The following is a 22,832-nucleotide window of genomic DNA, read 5'->3' as shown; positions in this document are numbered from 1 at the left end:
GCTGTTTACACAAATTAAAAAGATTTTATTTTTTCATTTTTGTTCACAACTGTAAAAGTATTGCCTGCACTAACCATGGCAGATGTGAAACGCCTCATATCTCTCTTCTGTCTCGTTTCAGATGATCCATCTTTCGTGTGTGAGAGGGACAAAGATGGTTCGCTACAAACAACAGCTGCAGGAAGAGAGGAGAGCGGCTCGTTTGCGTCGCTGCAGCATTGCTGTGACAGAGAGCAGATGTTGCCCGTGATTGCTTAGTGTTGTGTTCACTTCTGCCCTGGTCCTCGTCACGTCGGAGACAAAATAAACTGTCATCCTCAGCATTCATCCTGCTCCCACTCCGAAATCATGCAGCCTTTAAAAACATCAGTGTGTCAACCTGCTAAAGATGATGTTAACATGTTCTCTGTGTTTAGCATCATTGTTACTTGTGCTTGTAAGCAAATTTGTTAATTAAGGCTGTACACAAAGTACAGATGAGGCTGATGAGGAAGAAACTAACCACTGATGATGGTGTGAGGTTTATTTCCATCCAAACATTTTACTAAAACTATTAATTAACTCTCATGGGGGAGCTAGTGGCCCAAAGTCATCAGAAGACATTACTGGAGGATCATGAAGAGTTTCAGAGGGAAAAACCAACTGTTTCCCCAAGTTTCTCATGTTAACTCTACCCAAACCACATCAGACAGGTGTTAATCTTCCCTCAAGAATGAGGATTTGAGATTAGATTGGCTTTAACCAGGTAGAAACCTGTAACCACAAACAAATTACCAGTCGGTGCAGGGAACAAGCTGCAAAACTTTTACAAGGGAAATTAAATTATAAGGTTTAGAACCCGACAGGAATAAGGAAACAATTCCCAGAATAAAATGAGGCGTTTAATAGTCGCTTTGTTTTGCTGGGGATGCTCTGAGGAATGCAAATACTTCCTCTGCTGCAACCCATTTCATTGCTGTCACAGATTAGCGATTGCCGCTACAAAGCGAGACTAACAAGCAAGACAGCTTGTCTTAAAGAGAGATGAGAGAGAGAGAAAGAGACAAATGACTGACTGAGCTGATTTCCTCTGATGAACACGTCCTCTGAGGGGAACACGTTTCTCCCCTTCACAAGCGTTTTCCTGTAGAACAGTTTTTGTTACATAATGACAGCTTCACTTCACCTGTCAACATCTTTACTGTGCAGACCCGACTCCAGTCGAGTCCAACAGTGATTTCCAAACAGAACCACCACGACAACCAAGTGGTCAAGAAATCATTCACGTCAACAAAAGACTTGTGTTGTTGTGTTTACATGTTCACACTTATTAGTGCCATTACGCTTTCATTTGTGTCCATAAATGTTATTTGTATTCATGTCACACTATTCATCATCTAGTTATAGTCATGGTTTAAAACATATTAAAACATATTATTCACTGTGAATTTTTTGGTATATATTGAACTGAAAAATGTACTACCCTTATACTAATACTATCCTTAGTTATCCATCTGTTTTTGACCTACTAAGGTAAAGTTTTGTGTCTTATTTATGTAATGTGTACACATCTTTAGCAATAGTGACATGTTTGCCCTATAATACATGTTTTGGAGGCACAAGGGAGGCCGACACAATATTAGGAAGGTGGTCATAATGTTATGCCTAACACATTTACACTGTTATTAAGTCCTTTTTGGAGAACAAATGGTTACAATAACATATCACTATTTCAATATTTAGTTTTATCTCTGCATATGTTAAATATGATATGTATTTTCATTACTATTTGAATGATATGTGACATGTATTTCTACACAGACTGTCACTCTCTGTATTCAAGTCTGAGGAGAATGAAACTAAATCCTTTTAGAGCAACTATTTGTTATTTACCTACTTTCAACTTTTAACAGATTTGACATAAGGAGATTATTCTGGTAATGCTTCTTGTGTTTCATTAATATGACTTAAAGAGCAAACATCAGGCTGTGACATACAGCTCAATATTAGTGACTTATAGTTGATGTCACGATGCATCCAAATTCTTACACAGATAAAATACCATAAACATTCATTTTTAAATGACACATCGCTGCTCCTTCATGTTACATTTAATGTCTGTGTTTTACTAAAGAGCAGCCTGAAAACAGAATGTTTCCCCTAATCTGCAAAGACCAAGAACATCAATATCAGAGTTGTCGCTCCAGCTTTCAGTCACCTCTCAGTTTGTTTTCTCACAAACATTAAAGCCTCACAATGCTGCTAGAGGGGAAGAATATTTACGGTGAAAAACAGTACTTGTGAATATTAAATGACAAACTCTATAGGCCTAAATAATAAACATACCCTGAACCACACTGGGGTTATTTAAAATAAAACAGTTTCATCCTTGACTGTGTGCTTTCAAAAATAAATTTAAAAATCAAAGACTATCTGTAGAGACACCTGTCTGTTTGCTCCTGTAGTGACACTTCAGCAGTGTCAAGGAGAATTATTAAAAAGGATAAAGTTGTTTTTCAGAACATATTTTTATTAGTTTTGTGAGAAAATAATATCCTTAGTTAAAAAGTATACAATGATTCAGATTCAACAAACACAAAGCTACAAATAAATGACTAGTGAAACTAGTGAAACTTTTCAGTGCACTCAGACTGTGCTTCATATGAGATTAGAAAGTGTTTTTTCTGACCAGACACAAAAGAAGAAGATTAATTGCTAAACTGTTATTTGACTATTAGCTGCAGGAAGGCTGATAAAACATATCCCCAACACTTAATGTAAAAGAATGCCTTGTAAGACAACTTCAGAGCAAACCTGAACATCTGTGACTGAGAGGAGGTTTGGTGCTGGAAGTCAGATCACTGTTCATTCAGCCTCCTCCAGTCAGTCACATAAGAACTGAAAACAATCGGCATTGAAAGTTAAACAATAACTGAGATGTTTTGTTGAGAAAAAAAAAGATTTTATTTAACTTTTGTAACCTTTATTTCCCGGTGATTAATAAAGTATTTCTGATTGTGATTTGTTGAAGCCTAGCGAATACATTAGCATGGTTGATATTGACCTCCTCATATATAGAGTCACTGTTACACACTTCGAGGGCACTGACTTATTCATTTGTCAACTCAAAAATGTCCCGTTGAAATGGTTGCACACTGAACAGGATATTTTACAAATTAAAAAATTAACTCGCTGGTGACACTCTTTCTAAAACAACGGTGTAAGAATAAGATCATCGGGAATTGTGGGTAATGTAGGAAGCAGGTTTTGACAAGTCAGAATCGTGTGTGCAGTACCTAGAGGATATCTCCGGTTCTGCTCTATCAGTGTTCATAATTTTAATCTGTCCATTGAGAGCCACACACTGTTACAGGAGTGTAATGTTACATAAGATGAGTACTCTTGACAACAGCAAGCTAAAATAACTCAGTGACTAACTGCTGGGTAGCTACAAGAATAACTGTAACATCATGAGACAGCTTCTGACATGATGGCATGAATCCCAGAGTGACAGCTCACTAAACTGTACTATAACTGCATGAGCAGATGCAGCTTCTGTTGGATGATTTCAGAGTTCATGGTCCACAAGAACTCAATCAGTCCTGGAGTTAGCAGCTCCTCCATAGGAACAAACTGCAGCACCTGCCTGTCACCTCCAGAAGACTGGTTTTTAACCATGTCCCCTTCTCCTGTGAACAACTGACTCATGCGGGTCTGGACTTCAGTGAGAACCGGGAGTATTCGGGCAGCTGCTTCCGGGCAGAACCCGGCGCACACGAGAACACCCCCAACCACACCAGAGATGGGCGGACCCCTGAACGAGACCGAGCAAAAACAGGCGTGAAGGCAGAGCACGAGGGCTGCAGTGATGCGGGTGAGAGCAGAAAACACAGGCAGCAGCAGCGCGTCCCCAGGGCTTAGGGTCTGCAGGGATAACATGACACAACTTAAGAGCTGCTGCTGGTAGAACGGCTCCCCATCGTGCAGCGAGATGCAGCCTCTTTGAGAAAATGAAGGCTCTGCAGAAAATGTTAAGACTAAATCCCCAATTTGGCTCCCACAGACACCCCAATCTGAGCAGCTGCCAAACACCAAACACCGTTTATTCTTTTTGATCCCCGCACCGTCGGATTTGAAGGCACAAAGACCTGCAACCTCAGACAAGATGGAGCCTGTGGAAACCACGTGGCAAGAGTCACACGGAGGCACACGTGTCCAGTCTACAGCTGTGGCCGCCAGGGCTTCATTCAGGTGGGTTAGCAGCCCTCCTTCACAGAACGGAGAGTTTCTGACTTCGGGCAGTGCAGCCCCAACAATAACGTACCATGACTCCACGCGACAGCTGGACAGGGGCCCTTCCAGCACGCCGCCTGCCACGACGTCCTCCGTGCAGTGTCTCTGTATCCTGGAGGCATGGCAACCCCTCTCAATACGCTCCCTCCAGCTCAGGGTCTGCAATTCCCTGCGCTCATTGAAGGAGCCTGTTTGCTTCTTCTGTCCCAGAGGTCGGCCCACTGACACAACGCAGCAGGCGGGATTCACCGTGTTGCGAGAGATCCACCGGTTCCGTGGGAGGAAGCTCACCTACACACAGAAACAGTTGATCAGCTTCAGATGTGGACTTCTGAAACCTGAGACCAATGTGGAATTTTATACAGAGCACAAAAGACAAACACACAGAGTACTTACAGCTTTGTGTAAGTTGCTTTTTGTTCTGTCGTATAATCACAAAATGAACACATTTAGTTTACTTAAACGACTATTGAGAGTCCATCTGTCCTACGGTCAGACTATAAAGCAGCTGGTGAAGTGCATGTAATTAAACACAATAAATTATTGACATTTTTTTAGTTTGTCTTCATCAACTCCTCTGTGCTTGTTAGCTAAGGAAGCCGTCCCTGTGGGTTCTGACCCAAGGGAATTTTAATAAGCCTGTAGGTTTGTGAACATTTATGAACTCTTTATGTGCTGCCAGAGAAAAAAGTGAATGCCTCTTTTTCAGGCAATGGATATTTGTAACATATCAAACATTGTTCATGAGTCAGCACAGATCAGGACTACACTTCTTTCTTCTTTTTTCTTCGGGACATTTTAACTTGATGAACCATCATACTAGAGAGGCTGTACTTACAGTCAGAGCGATTCTTTGAGATATTGTTAATGTCACCATCATAACAAGCTTGCAATGACACTGATGTATAGCAGCTTCCAATAATCACCATCTACTCTGCAGATCAAACTCTTCTGTACCCCTAACAATCTTCTACATTTCTGCATACGAATTACTCAAGACAGCAGCAGATTCTAACACCAGTCCTGAAAGTAGACGGAGAACCCAATCAAACATATGAAGCATTGACTGTACCAGCAAAGTCTAATGGAAATATCAGAACACATGACTGTGAGCTCGACCATAAGAGAAACTGGACCATGTAGAGACCAAGTAGGGTCCAAGCACACAAGTCATTGTGCCAAAATATGGTTGAAGAAGAACTAAATTAATGTTTTGGAATGACCAGCTCCAAGCCCTGACATTAATGTTGTGAAATTAAATGTTGTGGCAAGAAGATGACATGAGGAAACCCACCAACATCTCAGAACTGAAGTGGTTCTGGGCTATAGTTTCTCCAAGCTGCTGTAGTCGACTGATCAGCAGTTACCAGAAACATTTAGCTGCTGTTGCTGCTGCACAAGGGGCTCAACCCAGATCCTGAAAACAAGGGTCCCCATACCCAGATATGTGCAACTCGTTAATTTCCTTGAAAAAGAATGGGCACTTCTGTTTTATTTGTTTAATTGGATTCTCTTTGTCTTTGTCTATTTTGACAAATCCACTCATGTTCTGATTTTTATGCAGAAATGTAGTAAATTCTGAGTGGTGTAAATACTTTGAAGTGGACCTGTGTATGATATGGAAGCCGAAAGGAATGTCATTCTCTTTAGACAAAATTAAACTGTGACAAGATAATGGCCCCAGATGAAAAGTTATGGCATCACCAAAGAGATGACAGTTTTTCTGAGGGAAACACTTCTGTATGAATTTTGCTCAGAATCAAAAATGTCAAGTGCACAGTGTTCATTCATTGACCTCAGGGGTTAATGAATGTCTGAACACAGGTTCATTGAAGTCCATCAGATGTTGGGGTGTTTTAGTCTGGACCAAGCAGTGGAATGATTTTTAGAGCTGTCTACTGTGAGCATGACTAAACAGTTCGAACCATTTTTAAAAGATATGCCAAAGTTTAAGCTGAAACTCATGGACAAAAAGCATTTCGGTGACTACTAAACAAACACTGTCTCTTACTGACCAATAAATCTGATCGGAACCTCTACAAAGACTACTAAGAGTATCTTTAGTTATATCAAAACAGTTGTGTTAGCTGAAAACATCTCACCTGGAAGCGGCGCAGGTATTCGTGAGCCACACAGTCCCTGATGTGGTCGAGTCGCTGCCTCTGCTCGCTGCTCATTCCCTCAAACAGTCGCAGGTTTTCTGTGATTGTCTCCACTTGCAGCGAGTGGAAGTGGGCGCACGCTTCTTCGTGCTGTTTCAGAAACGATTCTGGGATATGAGATCGCGGGAAAAGCGCCTCTCTGTCGGCCAGTTGTGGCCCATAATTACGAATCAGTTTTGAGAGCAGGGGCCTCACCGCCTCCTTGCCGTCATAGTTCACACACACGACATAAACCTCTGAGTTTCCCGCTTTGCTGGTGGCGGGCTTGAAGACGCTGACGGAGTGGAAACAGCAGTTCAGCAGGTAGAGTAAACAGACAGAGGAGTGTTCATACAGGGTGAACATTTTCAGTACAAAGGAACCACCAGGACTCAGGAGCAGCAGAGCAGATATGACCTCACAGTAATGTAGCGACGCCACCAGTGCCTCCTGCTCGTCAGGGTTCTCCTGACAGTCAAAACTCCCATCTGCCGTGACCAAATCGACCCTGCGCATGTTCGACACAAACGCCTGCAGATCCAGCAGGTGCGCCTGGATCATGATGTTGCCTGTGTTATCTGAGCCAAAGAACCACCATGGCAGCGTGTTAGCGATTAACCGATCATCTGCGATGGTGGTGCTCCCGCCGTTGGCCTCGTGGTATGGGTTGAGCGTGTTGGCGGCCCAGCTCCAGTCGCAGTATCGTGTGGACTCACTAGTTTTGATGTAGTGGTTCAGAGCAGTTATAAAGGCACCAGGAGCTTCACAAAGGTGGACTGTGTTCAGCTCTCCAACCTGAAGAGCCTCCTCTGCCAGAAGATTAAAGCTTCCCAGGATCTCGTAGAACTTGCACCAAGCCTGGGTGCAGATCTCTGCGTTAGCAGCAGAGCGTACGGCAGCGATCACTTTCCCGGCGCGATTGGTGGAGTTGGTGTGCTGATGCCACACCTGGACGTTCTTGTCACTGAGCTGGTTCTTCACAGCGTTCAGCGATGCCTTCAGCGCCTGCAGACGGCAGTGCTCCTCTGCTGGGTGTCTGAGAGCAACATTTTGGTTGGGGATGCACCACTCCCCACTGGATGGTTTCACATAGACTTTCAATTTGTTGAAAATACCTTGTATCTCAGCCAGTGTTTCAGGGTCAGGTGCCACCATGTTGTTAAGGTGCTGCCGCTTGCTGACGTTCCTCCTTGTCCCATTGCCCGAGCTCATCCTCTACACCTGTAGACCAAGATGAAGTTAGACATGCATTGATTAAAAAGAAATACTCATTATCGACTTTACTTTTTTACATTTACGTTACCATTATAGTGCCCTCAGGCCACCAAGCGGTAGGGCAAATACTAGGCATCAACACTATAAGGGTTGAGAATAATCATCCAACACTGACACTTTTCCAGTGTTTTCAAATGACAGCTACAAGCTGATGTTAAAGACTTGAGTGCTATTAAAGTCGGCTCACAAAGAAGAACGCCTTTTAAATATCCAGGTCAGTCTGTGACAGTAATACCTTTAACCAGGCCATATGAAACACCATCATGGTTAAAATAACAATCTATGTGTTATTGAGTCACTTCTAATATATCACAAAAATCATTTACAGTCAGAACCAAATTAACAGAGGAAATCCAGCGCTCATGTGCACATGATTTAGTGGGCAGTATTTCTGGGTCATTTCTTGATTAGTCTGCAGTGACTCACTGACGAATGGCTGTTTATGTTATACAGTCTTACAGCTAATGACAGGACATTCATCAGTTATTTGTCATAAATCACACTGATACACACTGCTGCTGTGACTTAAAGTCAGCTGCTTTGTGAAGTAATAATGAAGGTTTTAGCTGTTGTTAACATGAACTAGAAAGAAAGACGTACCAATGTTACTTTTATACATGCAAGAGATTCAGCATCCCAAAAAAAATATATTAATTAATCTGAAGTAATCAATGCAGATAGGCTGTAAGACACCAGGTGCTATCAGTTCAAAGCAAAACCCATACAAACAATTGAACAATAGATTAGCATTAGTTACATGCTTGAATGTTTAAAATAATATTAAAAACAAAAACATATGCGTCAACTCGGGCATCCACTCAACAAGTTGGTTTGGTTTGACTGGTTTGTGTGCTTTGCTCCACGTCATACCCAATCTCACCCATCACTTCCTTCCTGTCTTTTCTTGTGCTTTTCTTTTTGTATTAAGAAAAAACGCAGATGATCATTGCTCACAGAAGCATAAAGCATATAAAATTACCAATTACAGGAGGACACTTGGGGCTTAGTTCGGATGAGGACAGGTGTTGTAAACCCTTCCCAGTAACAATATGATTATGAATGGAGTTTGATAATAATGAAATTTCAAGATAATTTCAAGATAACTACCGACTGGAGAAGAGTAGACCTTGATTGTACACTCAATCATCACTTCATTAGGCACAATAGTGAAAATGGATCCATTTTAATAGCACAATCCTGCACTAAACCCAGACTGTTATGTTCAGTCAATGTTGATGTGATCATTTCGGTGGATGTAGTTTGATGAACAAATTCTGAACACCTCAAAGCCTCATAAAGACACGATTTAGAGCATGACTGTAACATTGGAGGCCATTTGTTATCACTAATGTACTTAATGAACTGGTAACCGAGTGAATAACTATAACACTTATTTTATTGCCCATGAAATGACTGCCTAGCTTGAGTTAGAGCTGTAGCTATATCAAACATTTTAGCATCAATGGGAAGCTTAAAATGAGAAATTCTGACAAACTGTCTGTGTCCTGTTCAGCACAGGACTCATACAGGTCTGCATGAAGCAGTATGATGGAAAAGTATGACGGGCGAGTGTATGAATACAACTTTGGGACTGCAGAAAGACCATCAGTCTAAACGTAGCCTTGTATTTAGGAATGTAGTGACACATAAAAGTCTCCTACTTGAAGAAAGCACAAGCTGTTGGAACAAGTTTATCATCAGCTCGACTAAAACTGGACGCTTACTACAGAGAAGAGCTCAAGACTCTGTATTAATTTTCTCAAACATCAAGTTGTCACGTCTGGGTATCATGTCTGTGTATGTTTAACATACATAACTATCTGAATTCACCGAACAGAAACTCACCGGACCACTGCTGCTGTAAGGAAACGGAACAACGTTATCACGTGACCCAGAACAGCTCTGCGCATGTGCAGGAAGGAGGGGGCGGGGTTTCTCTTAAAGTGATATGTCGGTTTTATTCATGTAAATATGTTTGACATCTAGTCCCCAGCTTTCTCTCTGATGCTTGGGAAGACGGCGATTTTAAATCGACTAAGTTGAGTTGGTAATGAATACTACTACTTTGCATATTTACTATTTATCATATATATTACTGTACATCGCGACTTATTACTGGCAGTAGGCCTCTGCCATTGCACACAATTAGCTGCTTTTCCTACCAAACTTTGTTTTTTTTTCATTCTGACATGAAATTTTATCTGTTATACTCAACTGTATATTTTAAAAAAACTCTAATGCTGTAAGATGAGTTTTGTAAAATAAATAAATAAAAGAAAACAGCAGCAGATTCAAAAAACTTGAACAGGAAATAATAGGAGTAATGTATAGGTTACTACTACATCATGTAAAACCTAAGATCAAATGAAATTTTAATGAAAAAAAAAAATTTTTTTAGTAACAGTGCTTCATATACAGTTAATTAGAAAATAATATCTGGCTGCAAATAAACTGTGTACCACTGGATTTACTTGTGTGTGCATATTTTGAGCCAGATTATCCACGGTGGCCTGATCTGTGCCATCATGTTATATAATTATAAGAACTCTTTGGAGTGTGAGCTGATGAAAGCTGAGTAAAATAATGTTGTTGTTCATGCAATTTGAGTGGGCACGTCACTGTGTTTGTTTTATTTTCCTCCCAATCTATTTCACATGGATGCACTGATTGCTCACAATGCAAAGATAATGGCTGCAAAAAAAAAAAAAAAAAAAAAAACTAAAAAAGCACACTCCCGGAGTGAGTCTCATTCATAAATAATGGGCCTTTGGGATATCCAAGTGCAATTAGGACCCAAAATGGTTGGTGTAAACATTTTTTCCATCTAATTAGGCACAATAAGAGTGGCATCACTTGTAAAGTTAATGCATGCATAGACGAGTTATCGTTCTATTTATTTCGCTATTGTCCAAATCTGAGATGGAGATTCACAGGAAAGGAGTCAATACAAGCAGGTGGATGTTATAACAATTTTACAACAAAACATTATACTCCAGGTTGAAGTCTCCTGATCATAGTTAGTGTCTCTCCATTATTATCAGATGAACATATAAACAAGCAACAGACTTATTGGTCAAAGATCTTGGAGTAGTTGTCTTTGGGTTTGTGATGCACAGGGCAGGATTGCAGTCTGAGAGCTTGGATCTTGTTATACTATAAACTTTTATTTGCTTTTATTTTATATTTTATGTTTAACAAACGAGAAGGTCTGGTTACGAGTCCAGCTTAGGCCTTTCTCGGTGGAGTTTGCAGTTTCCAGTTTCCTCCCACCTCCAAAGACGAGCTCGTTAGGCTGATTGGTGACTCGAAACTGACCCCCCAGGTGTGCGTATGAATGGTTGTTTGTCTATGTGTTAGCCCTGCGATTGGCTGGAGACCCGTCCAGGGTGTACCACGCCTCTCGCCCAACAACAGCTGGGCCCCTGTGACCTTAGTGAGGATTAAGCGGTACGGAAGATGAGATTTGTTTGTTTTTTGTCCGTACAAACCAGTTTCATCACTAACCATCAAGTAAATTTGTAATGTACTCGACATTCATTTCTAGTCTGCATTTTTTTTCCTCGTCAGTGTCAGCCATGGGTTCACTGATCTGTGGCAAGTTAAACAATGCAGCCTGTAGGATACCAAGGTACTTGTAGCTGTCACCTATATTGCCCTCTGATAGGTCGACCTCGTCAGTTCTGATCACCTTGCCTCTTCTTGAGACCTCCGACCAAACTTGTCCAATCTTGGTGACATCCCTATGTCATTGCTGTAGTTCCTGGTGGTGTGAATCAGTGTGGATTTCCCGTACATTCATGGCATACAGCTTGATGTCATCCATGTAGAGCAGGTGGTTGATTGTTGCTCCACTTCAGAATTGATGATGATCTGACGGAGGGGGCTCCTTAGGTTCCTGTTGATCTTATACAGTTCCAGACATTCCAGTATCCATATGTATGGCATTGAATCGTAAGCTCTCTTGTAGTGAATCCAGACAGTGCTCAGGTTGGTCTGTCTGTTCATAGAGTCTTGGGAGACAGCTCTATCGACCAGCAGCTGGTGCTTGGCTTCTCCGGTGTAACTACCAATTCTCTTCTGAGCTCCGCTCATGCATTGAGCAACATGCTTAGTCATCTTATGAGATGGGTCTCTTCTGGGGGTCCTTCAAGATTCAGGACATCTACAGTGGTGGGAAAAAATTTTCGGAAATCCCATGCATTTGTGAAATACTGAATTAAGAATCACTCTTAGGTCTTCAAGTGCAATTTCTTTCAGTAGAAAGAAACTGCCAGTAAAACATGGCCGCAGGAGCGTAGTATCCAGGTCTTAGAGTGGTCAGTTCAATCCCTGGACACACTGAAAATCACTGGTGGATTATCAAAAGGTTCAAAGCGAAAACCAAAGAATTAAAAGTGAAATTCAAGAAGAATTACCCTCAGGAAGGATTACCCTCAACAGTGTCAAAGATTTGGCCCACAAATATTTCATAATAATATTTGTGATTCTGTCCGAAAACTAAATATTTTCCACCGCTGTATGTATATACAGTGGTGGATGTATACAGTATATACAGTATACATCCATACAGTATGTATACAATATATATATATATATATAGGGCTGGAAATTATATATATATATATATATCCCAAATTTTAGGTAATGTTGTCCTGGTATGCAGCACACACAAGGTGACTGAGGCCTCTCCTTCACCTTAGCTCAATGCCACTGCAGCGATTATCCAGTAGAGTTCATTTGGGAGGTCAAAGATTTGCTGTCACCACTTCAATAAACGCCGAGTAGCACAATGACAGATGCATGTTATCTCCATCATGATGATCTCAGCCTGCTGGGCACAACCTTGATGTAGAAAACGGGGTCATAAATACATGCAGACGACCATAGCATGAGTGGTTTTCCTACTGTAAACTGTGGGCCGTACATGGTATAATAGTGATAGTAACACCACTATTCTTATTTGACGGGGGAAAGACACAAGCAGTCAGAAAACTGTCACTTATGTGCAAATTAAACAATAGCTGGATCCAATTTTTTATTATTATTTTTTTTTTTGTTCTGCAGAAATGAAGATTTCAATCAGTGTGACAGAAAGCACACACACGCACAGTAGCAGAAATAATATGCAGCCATCAGTTTTCATTCAGGCCTCCTGCAGATGCTCTTATCAGGAACAATTAAACGTTTAAAAGGGACGTTGTCACAAATTGCAGTTTAATTAATTATCACTGCGAGAAGTCGACTGTACATTACAAGTAATCTTTCAGTAAGGACGGAGCTACAGGGGACAACATGATAATGAGGGCTGGAAATTATCTTTCAGAGGTGTAGGAGAACGAAGGGATGATCTAATGCAGACAATAATGGATGATTTTAGCCATGCTGGCGGCGTTACATGGAGACGGCAATGTCAGTCTGACAGTTGGTCGGCTGGTCCGCCGCTATGGACCGCACTGAAAAAAGATCAACAATGGGGTGCATGAAACCCATTGTGTGTTTGACCTTTTAAAAACAATGATTTTTCCTTTTACCAGCAGAGCAATGTTTTCTTTTGTCTAGTAGGATGTCTCAGCCATCAGCCACCAGCACCACAACAACGTTGTGCAAACATTCATGGTCACCAGACAGTATATTTTAAGTCATAATATTATTGTGATCACTATCTTTGTATTCAGTAAAGCAATTTTGTTTTAGTCAGATATAAATTATGCATGTAATCACATAATGCAAAGTATGGTAACAGACCAAGGGAGACCACCTTGACCTGTAGATTCCTTACGTAAAGAGAATAGAAATTTGTTATCTTCCAAGGTGAGCCAAGGAGAGAGCAGAGGCAGGCTCACTGTCGAGGTTGACGACCTTCCTGATGCAGGCGAGTAGCTCGGGTCACCAGGTCTTTTCCTACCAACCTCCACAGTGATGCAGTCAATCAGACAAATCAAATTATCCTGTGTGTGACTGTTGTGTTGACCAATCAGTAAAATCGCTGATAAAATCACTCTAGAAGGAGCAGGTGTATAAATCTTTCACCCTGCATTTTCAATCTAGATGTTTTACATGTCAGAGTTGGGTGCTGTACTCTCTATTATCCTGACAATAAAATCTGCAAGGGATATACATGTCCATCTGTGTCCTTGTTTTGGTTCCAAAACCGATAAGTAGCTGTTTTGTAAAAGGTCTAAAAGACAAAATAAAATCTACAGCAATATCCCAATGATTTTGGTTGTGTTTTCCTTTTCTAATGTGGTCAGTTGATTTGTTATGAAACGCTGAGATTTTTGGACGTAAATCTATTCTTTTCAAATCAGAATTAATGAAATTGTCCAGTACTTTGATGATTTATGACCCAAATGATAGAAAGCTAATGACGCCCCCACCCCCCTCAGCTAGTCTTTATGTTAAGTGATAATTAGCAGCTGTTAACGCATGGTTGACATGTTGTGTGCAAAATATCAGCTTCTCGCAAACTGGGCAATAATGACATTAGCATTTAGCTCAGAGCCGTGCTATGCCCGAAACTAAATTAGCTCTAAAGTTAAAATTGAGTGGAAGCTCTTTTAAATTACTGTCAACACAAATGGAACGTCCCTGTATGACGGTTGATGGTGGTTCCCACTAGTGCCACTGGAGACTCAGGAAGGAGTTTCTACTAGTGGAAAAATGCTTTTGCAAATACTCATATGGGCAATGAACAAGCAGAGAGACAGCTTTTAAGGACATCACCATGGGTAGTGATAAAATACAGATAGTCTGTTTTTGAATGATATGTGTACTTTCGAGCAGAACCCCCCAGGCACATTTACAGCATCCGACTGTAATCTACCATAAATCATTACTCACTCATGCACCGACACACATGTGTGAGCATGTGCACGCTCTCAGGCAGTCTGCCATAACTGCTTTAAGCTTGAAGTCAATAAATAGGAAAGAATTATATTCACCATACCTCAGCCCTCAGTCTGTGCTCAGTGAAAGCTGCAGATTTATATCACTGCCATGATTCACGTTATGTGGACGACTCAGTGTTGAGAAATCCAGAGAAGAGATAAGAATCACACCCTTAAAGAAAAATATATTCATTCTTGCATCACATGGGGAGATGTGAAAATTCATTTCAAGGAGAATAAATTAATTTGTTTATATCAAATCGAATATTTCCTTATTCCAATTCACTTATCATGTTTTATTTACCGGTGGGACCAGAATAACTGTGATAACGATGAGTTTTCTCATATCTGCATTGCCAACATGCAATACACATATGTGAATGGAAACCACAGAAATAAATAAATAATTTGTAAGTGGTGCAATACTGCCCTCTGGTAGTGCTTTGCAAGTATAAATGCAGCTTAAACAGACATTGTTGCAACAAACAAAATAATAAAACCAGTGTTCATACTCAGTTTTTTTTTAATACTCACATTAAACAACAAAATACTTACAGCAATCAACACAACCCATTCTGCACATCTTTTACAGGACTTAACGGTCAGCACACAATCCATTCAGATCCAGTGTTTATGCATCTCACACATAAAAACGTATTACATTCTGACATCATAAATATATTTTCCTTCCAAGCCAAATAAGGATCACATGAACAGCTTAAAACCGCCTTTACAAAGGCAACGTCAGGTTGTGCAAAAGAGATTAACCTCATAGTGAAGCAGCTAAGGCAGGTAGTGGTGATGATGGCGGCAGAAGAGTCAGAATTTCTGGAAAATCTCGATCACAGCGATGGTTGTGCTCTGTCCAAAGATGAAGGCTCCAACTACGATTGTTATCCCTCCCCAGACTGTTAAAAGAGCACTGTAACGAGAAACAAAACCAGGGCGTCCAAGAGAAAGATGAGCACAGAGTATGTTTAACAGTGATAACAACAATAAACTCAGATGGATCTTCTGCATAACAGCAATTCATAATTAGTCTTCAGTGTCTGCTTTCTTTAAAAATCCTCGAGTTATAAGACAACGGGTTAAATACACTCTGTGAATGAAAGCTCAGGGAGGCAGGATGTATTCTCAATGCCTTCACATACAAGATAACCAAGTGACTTTCTATTTTCTTCATAATTAACACAAGATTACATTGTCTGTGTACTGATTCAGACATGATGAACTTCTTTTGAGATCATGCTCACCTGACTCTTGGAGAGACGTTTTCAGTTTGCATTGTGAACACTAGACAAAGACCTGCAACACACAGAAACACATATCAAAGTGTCCATGTTCCCTCCTGGACATCAATACAACCCTCGAGCAAACACTGAACAAAGCATGATTAATTAATCGGTTAAATGTCAGAAAAGATCACCTGGATAATCGATTCATTGATGGAGAACTATTAATCATTCAGTTCAACAAAGAAACAAATGGATGAAATGATCATTGGTGGAGACAGTTCAAAATCCTACACAAAGCAAAATCATTCAATAAGACTATCTTTGTTCTCACTTCTTCACAACTCTCTCTCTCTCTCTCTCACACACTTTTGCTTCTTCAATCAGCAGACTATAAGAGTTTCTAGTATAACCATACAGATCAGTCTCAATCAGCAAATCATTGTTGTCAAACTTTAAATATGTTTTTCTCTTCTCACAACTTCTGCGAACCTCTTCTGCCCTGTTCACCCAGGACTCGGGTCAGGGCCCATCCGTACAGTATCTCCTGATTCTCTTCTACCTGTCATCACCACCACAATCATCCAGACCTGGGGGCTTCCTGTATTAATCATGCCCTTACAATCTCCCCTTCCAACATAACTGTGCTTCAGTCTAATACAAATTGAACTTGGTTCATACCAGGAAAGATAAAGATGAAGAAGGCACTGATTCCTCCAATGACGCTGATGACCTCTCCCATGTCTGGGACAAACATGGCAATGATAAGGGTGAAGCTGATCCAGGCCACGGTTAGAACGACCCGGCAGCGACTCTCAAACGAATGAGTGACGATTCCCCGCCGGCGCCTTTGAACTCGTAACATCAGGTTCAGGATGACGGATCTGCTCCACACACAGAGACACAATGAGGTTGACACATAAAATCACTCAGTACAAACCTACTCCACTGTGGTGTGGCCGACCTGCCCAGAAGGAGGATGATGGGATAGATGGTGATGATTGATATTCCAAAGAGTAGTCTGGAAATGATCATGACCACGTCATTTCCTGGATACGACATCAAGATATCTGAAGCGACAGCTCGTCCGAACGTCATGAAGCCGTACACACCTGGTGAAGAAGGGAGCAGCTGTGATGAGCAGATTTCAGGAGGAACGTGATGAACGGAGACTGATGCTGAAGAGGTGAACTCACCGGTCAGGGTGTAGATGAGCAAACAGAAGAACATGGAGACCACCGAGATGAACACCCAGTGGGAGAGCTTCTGGTTCTCCATGCTGCTATAGATTGCTATACAGGCTTCGTGGCACTGCACAAAGACACCGACATACAGAGTTATTATTCATTTGGGTGATTTTGAACTTTTCATGAGTTTACCTAGAGTCAGACCAGAGTATATTACTGAGTGAGTATAACTTAAGTAAAGCACATGTGAGCAAACTGGAGGTTATCTGCCACTGTACATAAACATAAACATAAACATAAACTGATGTTGCTCAAATTCTACAGTGTCATTTCTTGATTTACACTAAAATTAGTACATTTATAAATGCATAATTCACCACACCATCAGTCATTGCAACTCTCTGCATGCTAATGTTTTAAGTTTTAGATTTGTTTTTGTTTTTTTAATTCTGTGCTACTCCTGCCACTGTGAATACAACCCATGGAAATCATTGGTGTACATACAGTGGGACGTACTTGTTTGTTCTAATACAGTAACTGAGGTGTCCTTGGTCAACCTCTACTCTTTTCACTAGATACATTTTTTATAGCACTAGATACTAATTTGCACAATACCCTAAACGTGTGACTTTTTAAACACAGAAAATCTGCTGTTTTATTATTAAGGTGACCATAATCTGTCAGGAACCTGTGGATGCGAACAAAAGCACTATTGTAAAATCCTTTGTTCTGGTAGCATGGTGAATTTTAGTTACCTACCTGGAAGCCAAAGCAAATTGTTGGTATGACGCTGAACATCGATGCCCATGAACCCACGCTGAAAGACACACACGGGTTCACACATTTACTGACGCACGTGGTACAAAAAAACATAAATGCATGCAAATCCATTTTAATTCCATGTGACTGACCCTTGGCTGTGCTCTGGACTTATTACGACCAAGTGGCTGTCCATCAGGTAATATTTGGCAATCACAGCCACACACAGATATGTAGCAGCAAGCGTCCCCAGCACACTGACATGAAGAGAAGCCGTTAGCTCACATTTACAATCAGAGAGATGCCATGCTGACCAGTGGAGTGTGTGCCGTGTACCTTGTGTATTTCTGGATACCAATCTCTTTCGGGATGGACAGCGGTAGGATGATGACGAGGCACATGATGAAGAGGGCAAATCGCTGGTCGGTGTACCAGTGATAGGGCATGTCTCCCTCACTGGACCCCGTCACTGTCTCATATAAAGAAATGCACACTGGAGAGAGAGAGAGAGAGAGAGAGAGAGCATGATTTATCTGCTGCAACACAAAGGAATGAGTAAACAGGACAACATTCATCAACTCCAATAAGGCTGCCTAGACACAAAAAGAATCATTTACATATACCATTATTCAGAACAAGATAAATGTTTTGATGTCTGAAAATAAAGATGTGCTTTCCTGTGAATGTGTCTTAAGCTTCTTGTCCTTGAAGGTATCTCACTCCGTCTGACCTGTTCTCTGCGCAAAAATGTGCGTTTTTTTATTTATTTATTTTTTATCTGTGCGTGTGTTCGTAAATCCAATCAAATGCTCTGTTTAAAATTGAAACAGAGCAAAAACATTAAAGGGATTTGGGGGGTTTCAGATGGACACAACACACAGGGGAAAAATGAAATGCTCCTAGTCACATGTTTGGCCTAATACTAGCTATGATGAAAATTAAAGAGCGGATGATTTGTGGTTTTGGAAAGAGATTAGTTTTCTTTTTATATGGCTGCTAAATTTATCACTGACACAGTCGGTTACTCTGATAACATGAAAGCATCTATAGAAACCAGAGTCTGCTTGAACATCACAAATAAAATAAAACGGACAGTGTTGAGAGCCTAGTGTCAGACCCAGTGAAGCAGGTGTTTGTATGTGGATAATTGTTTCCGTTCAGCGTGCAGTATATCAGTTTATATACAGTGCGTCCGTTAGTAGACTGCACTAAAATTAATTAGATTTTCCATAATTCTTCCTTTCTGGGCATGAATACAGGTAGATAAAGCACATTTTTGTGTTTAATTCTATTTAATGCCAGGGTGCATAAATGATTATGAAACTATAAGTTTTGTTTCACTTAAGAAACAAAATCTCAAAAATTTTAGACAAAACTAGTCAAAACACCGATGGAAGTCGGTTATGGAGCAGTGAGCTGCAAGTTTTATTACAAACGGTTGCACTTGTTCTGTCACTGATCCATGATTAGCATCTGTATAAAATCCAGTATCAGGACCATCATTGACCCACCCACCGCTTATAACGGTCACAGAGACCTGAGGTCCAACAAACTTACAAGAGGAAGAAAGAAATCACCCCTCAGGTGTTATGATGTTTTGAATAGACAGACGCACAAAACCAGGAAGTCTGTAAACTACATGCGTTTGACTTACACTTCTCCAGCTGGTCCTGCACCACCACCAGGAAGGCAACACTTATCATGAACAGGTTGAAGCAGAAACAGACTTCACACAGTTGTCCCACCGCTCGTCCACACACTTCTCTCACCACATCCTGATACGTCTTCTGTCTGCTGACTGACGACGCATAGCCGAGGATGACCAGACCGCTGATGAGGAACACCAGAGATACCTGGGGGGGGGGATTCAGTTTTTCATAGTTTAGCCCAAAAAGAGAGAAAAAACTTTTCTTCTCAACAGTATAAATTACCCTGTAATAAATGCAGTTCTAATCTTTAACGTGACACTACTGTAACAAAGTGAAACCTTCCTGTGTGATTCAGATACTGTCACAGTCTAAGACCTCGAGGAACATTCCTGGAAAGCCTGTACATCCATCAGACACACACACGTTTTGGTAGCAGTCAGGTGCAGTAACAATTTCAGCTCCTGGAAGCTTCATTAGAGTTCTCCTGTGAAAGATATGAGCCTCTTTCACACCGAGGAGAGACAAAGGGATGGTGAGTCCATAATGTGCACACAGTAGTTTGCAGCCAGCCAACTGCAAACAGCTCGACAAAACTAATGAATGTACAGTTAAATGATATTCCTTGGGTCATATTAAGTGATCAAAGCAGCATTTCAGGCAACTAGCACCTTGTATAAATGAACTCACCAGCTCCACACTGATGGCAGTGTTCACTCCTCCTGCTTTCTGAAAGGCCCAGGGGAAGTTGAGCAGTCCGGCTCCCAGTGCAGACTTCAGCATGATGAACACTGCTCCAAACGAGCCGAGCCGCGGTGGATCAGCGTGAGACGCAGACCTAGCCAACAGGCTGATGCTCTCCCGGGCCAGTTCCTCCATGATCGTGAAGCTCACAGACTCAAAACCACACTGGGACAAGAAGCTAACCGCTAACTTACTCTCCACTTACTCAGTTTGTCTCTCCCTCTGTCTTCAGAAGGACTAAACCTGGTGGGTCGTGAACCATGCCAATATATAGACCCGGACACAAGCACACACACGACTAATGTGGTCTAATTGGACTTTTCGGCTATTAAGCATTTCACTGTGAGGTGATAAATTTGACACTAAAGTGTGTTTGCCTGTGTCCGCTATCCTCCTGTTCCCTATGTCGGACTCAGATGTAGAATCACTGCTGCTGAACATCTAAGATAGATGTTGAAATGTCAACAATTCCTATGAACAAACTTTTTTTTATATATATATATATACATATATATATATATATATGATCAGGAGGTAGAAAATAAGAGCGGCAGACAGCATTAAGGGGCTCTAGTGAGGGGCAAGAATATTCACTTGAGTTCTTTTTAGTTTCTCTTCGATAGAGGAAACAGGTTTGCTGTGTGTTAACATTATTACACATTCATTTACACAAAACCTAAATAACAGAGAATTGAAAGACTGAGTTTTGACATTTTCAAGTTGAGTGTGTGGTCAGTCATCTTCAGTACATCTATCATGGTACTGAGTTTTGGTACTTTCTTTTATTTTTTCGTGTTTCTAATAGTTAGTTGTACTTCCTGCAGTCGCCATTTTCCTACCATATGACCACTCTCATCTGTACTTCTATGTTCGTTCCCTCATTACTTTCAACTGTCCCATGTCCCGTGTTGTTTGTTTTTTATCAGTTTGTCCTGGATGCATGTGTCTGCTTTCATTAAAGACCAAGCCCATGAGTGCAAGTCCTGCCTGAACAAACTCAGATTCCCTTCACATGACAGTCTATGAGAACAATCTGTGTGATTAGCAGCTTTATCAGGGCTCTTCCTACAGGCAGATAATTTAGATTGCTTATAAATACTTTTGCTATTTTCAGATAATCCTACCAAGAAGACAATGACAGCATCTTTAGGGGTTGCCTGGATTTTTGAGCCTGCCTCAAGTGGGAATTTGGGGAGATACAGTTATTGGCACCTGTGTGTTGGCTTGAACCATTGTTATTCTACACTGGTTAACACAGACACCCAATGTGCTTTGGAAAGGTTTCGGGAGAGGCTGTTTCCTACACTATGAAATGGTTTGGACTGATCAAAAATTCCACTTCGCAGTTATTTGTTTTTGATTTTCCTGCCCCCAAAGAGAGAACTGCTTTTTGAAACGACTTATATAATACCTGCAGAGAAAAACATGCAGAAGCATAACTGCAGAGACCAATGTATGCTTCAGTCTATGTGTGATAATAGAGCTCAATGATATGAGTTAGTGTTATTTATAAGGATTACAATTACAGTCTGCAATGCAAACTCTGTCACACACTCAAACATTCGACTGACTCAGACTATTGTTTACTCCTCATTTTATTTATTTCATGTTTGTTTAATCTATTTACATAATTGTACATGAGGAGATGTTGTACAGTATGGCTTACACAGTTGAAGCATTTCTTTTCTGGTACAATAAAAGCCTGACCATATGGATTGAACAGAACAATCTACTATACGTGGAATTTATAATCCCTGCCTTGTTTTATTGTACACACCATCTGCCGAGAGCAGAGAGCATCGCCCAGAATGTTACCAACGTTGTTCAATATGTCAATGAAAAAAAAAAAAAAAAAGGTTGGGCCGTAACATTCAGATGATATTTATTTATTTATTTATTCATTTCAGAGAGTGAGGGCTCCAGGGCTTATTAAAAGTCTCTGGTGATGTTGTAGATTTTCTCCGGTGAAACGCAGGACAAGGAGCGATTAGAGTGAGCTCACACATCAAGGTGTTCTGGAGCAGTTCAGAGACGTTGCAGCTGATCCTCGAGGCATGTGCTGTTTTTAGAAATATCTCTGTAGTTCAGTTTAGAAAGGGAACGAGAAATTGCCTTTTCTTATTTCTGAGGAAGTTACAAATATTCAGACAACAATTTATGTGTGATTATATTACAAAATGCTGCTGAGGGGTAGATGTAAAGTACCCACACTTTACCCACACAGTTAGTTTTTAATTAAGTGTGTTCCACATGTGTGTAGACCAAATATATTATGTTTCAGAAATCCTTTTTCTTTCATTTTATTGTAATTACTTTATTGGAAATACAATTTTGTTTTATTTGAATTGACGAAAACAAAATGATTCAGGTCAGCCTGGTGATTGTTTACTCACTTACCGTGTCTCAGTTTATAATCTTTAGTAAAACACCTTCTCTTCTGCTGGTTTTGGACTTTTACACGAGCACGCTGCATTTTGTCATTGTCGTGTTTTCAGAGTCAACATGTAAAAATGAACCCATGACAGTTTTTTTTGTAACATTTCCGACTACTGTGCTGTCAGGCACAGCAGCTTTGCATCTCGGCCCATGGTGACCTGCCATGTTTTATGCAGAACAACTGAACTAATAAATGTTGGTCATCGTTTCCAAATCAGCGTTATAATCTGGCTTTTACAGTCAGCGACGCCAG

General features: G+C 40.8%; 2 protein-coding genes across 2 annotated transcripts; both read right to left on the bottom strand.

Moving 5' to 3' along the window:
* Positions 1-2,488: 2,488 nt before the first annotated feature.
* Positions 2,489-9,613, bottom strand: cmtr2 (cap methyltransferase 2). The gene is made up of 3 exons (XM_047579723.1): positions 9,534-9,613; positions 6,375-7,634; positions 2,489-4,563 (listed from the first exon to the last, which is right to left on the bottom strand). The coding sequence occupies exons 2-3, from the start codon at positions 7,623-7,625 to the stop codon at positions 3,508-3,510; spliced, it is 2,307 nt and encodes a 768-aa protein (XP_047435679.1). The 5' UTR covers positions 7,626-7,634; positions 9,534-9,613; the 3' UTR covers positions 2,489-3,507.
* Positions 9,614-15,091: 5,478 nt separating this feature from the next.
* Positions 15,092-20,361, bottom strand: slc38a8b (solute carrier family 38 member 8b). The gene is made up of 10 exons (XM_047581109.1): positions 20,090-20,361; positions 19,408-19,606; positions 18,090-18,246; positions 17,906-18,010; positions 17,754-17,811; positions 17,004-17,118; positions 16,772-16,919; positions 16,489-16,691; positions 15,829-15,880; positions 15,092-15,497 (listed from the first exon to the last, which is right to left on the bottom strand). Exons 1-10 carry the CDS (start codon positions 20,276-20,278, stop codon positions 15,395-15,397), a joined length of 1,329 nt encoding a protein of 442 aa, XP_047437065.1. The 5' UTR covers positions 20,279-20,361; the 3' UTR covers positions 15,092-15,394.
* Positions 20,362-22,832: the final 2,471 nt, after the last annotated feature.

This window comes from Mugil cephalus, chromosome 3, assembly GCF_022458985.1.
Source record: "Mugil cephalus isolate CIBA_MC_2020 chromosome 3, CIBA_Mcephalus_1.1, whole genome shotgun sequence".
Classification (NCBI taxonomy): domain Eukaryota; kingdom Metazoa; phylum Chordata; class Actinopteri; order Mugiliformes; family Mugilidae; genus Mugil; species Mugil cephalus.
This window is presented reverse-complemented; position numbering and strand designations above follow the sequence as displayed.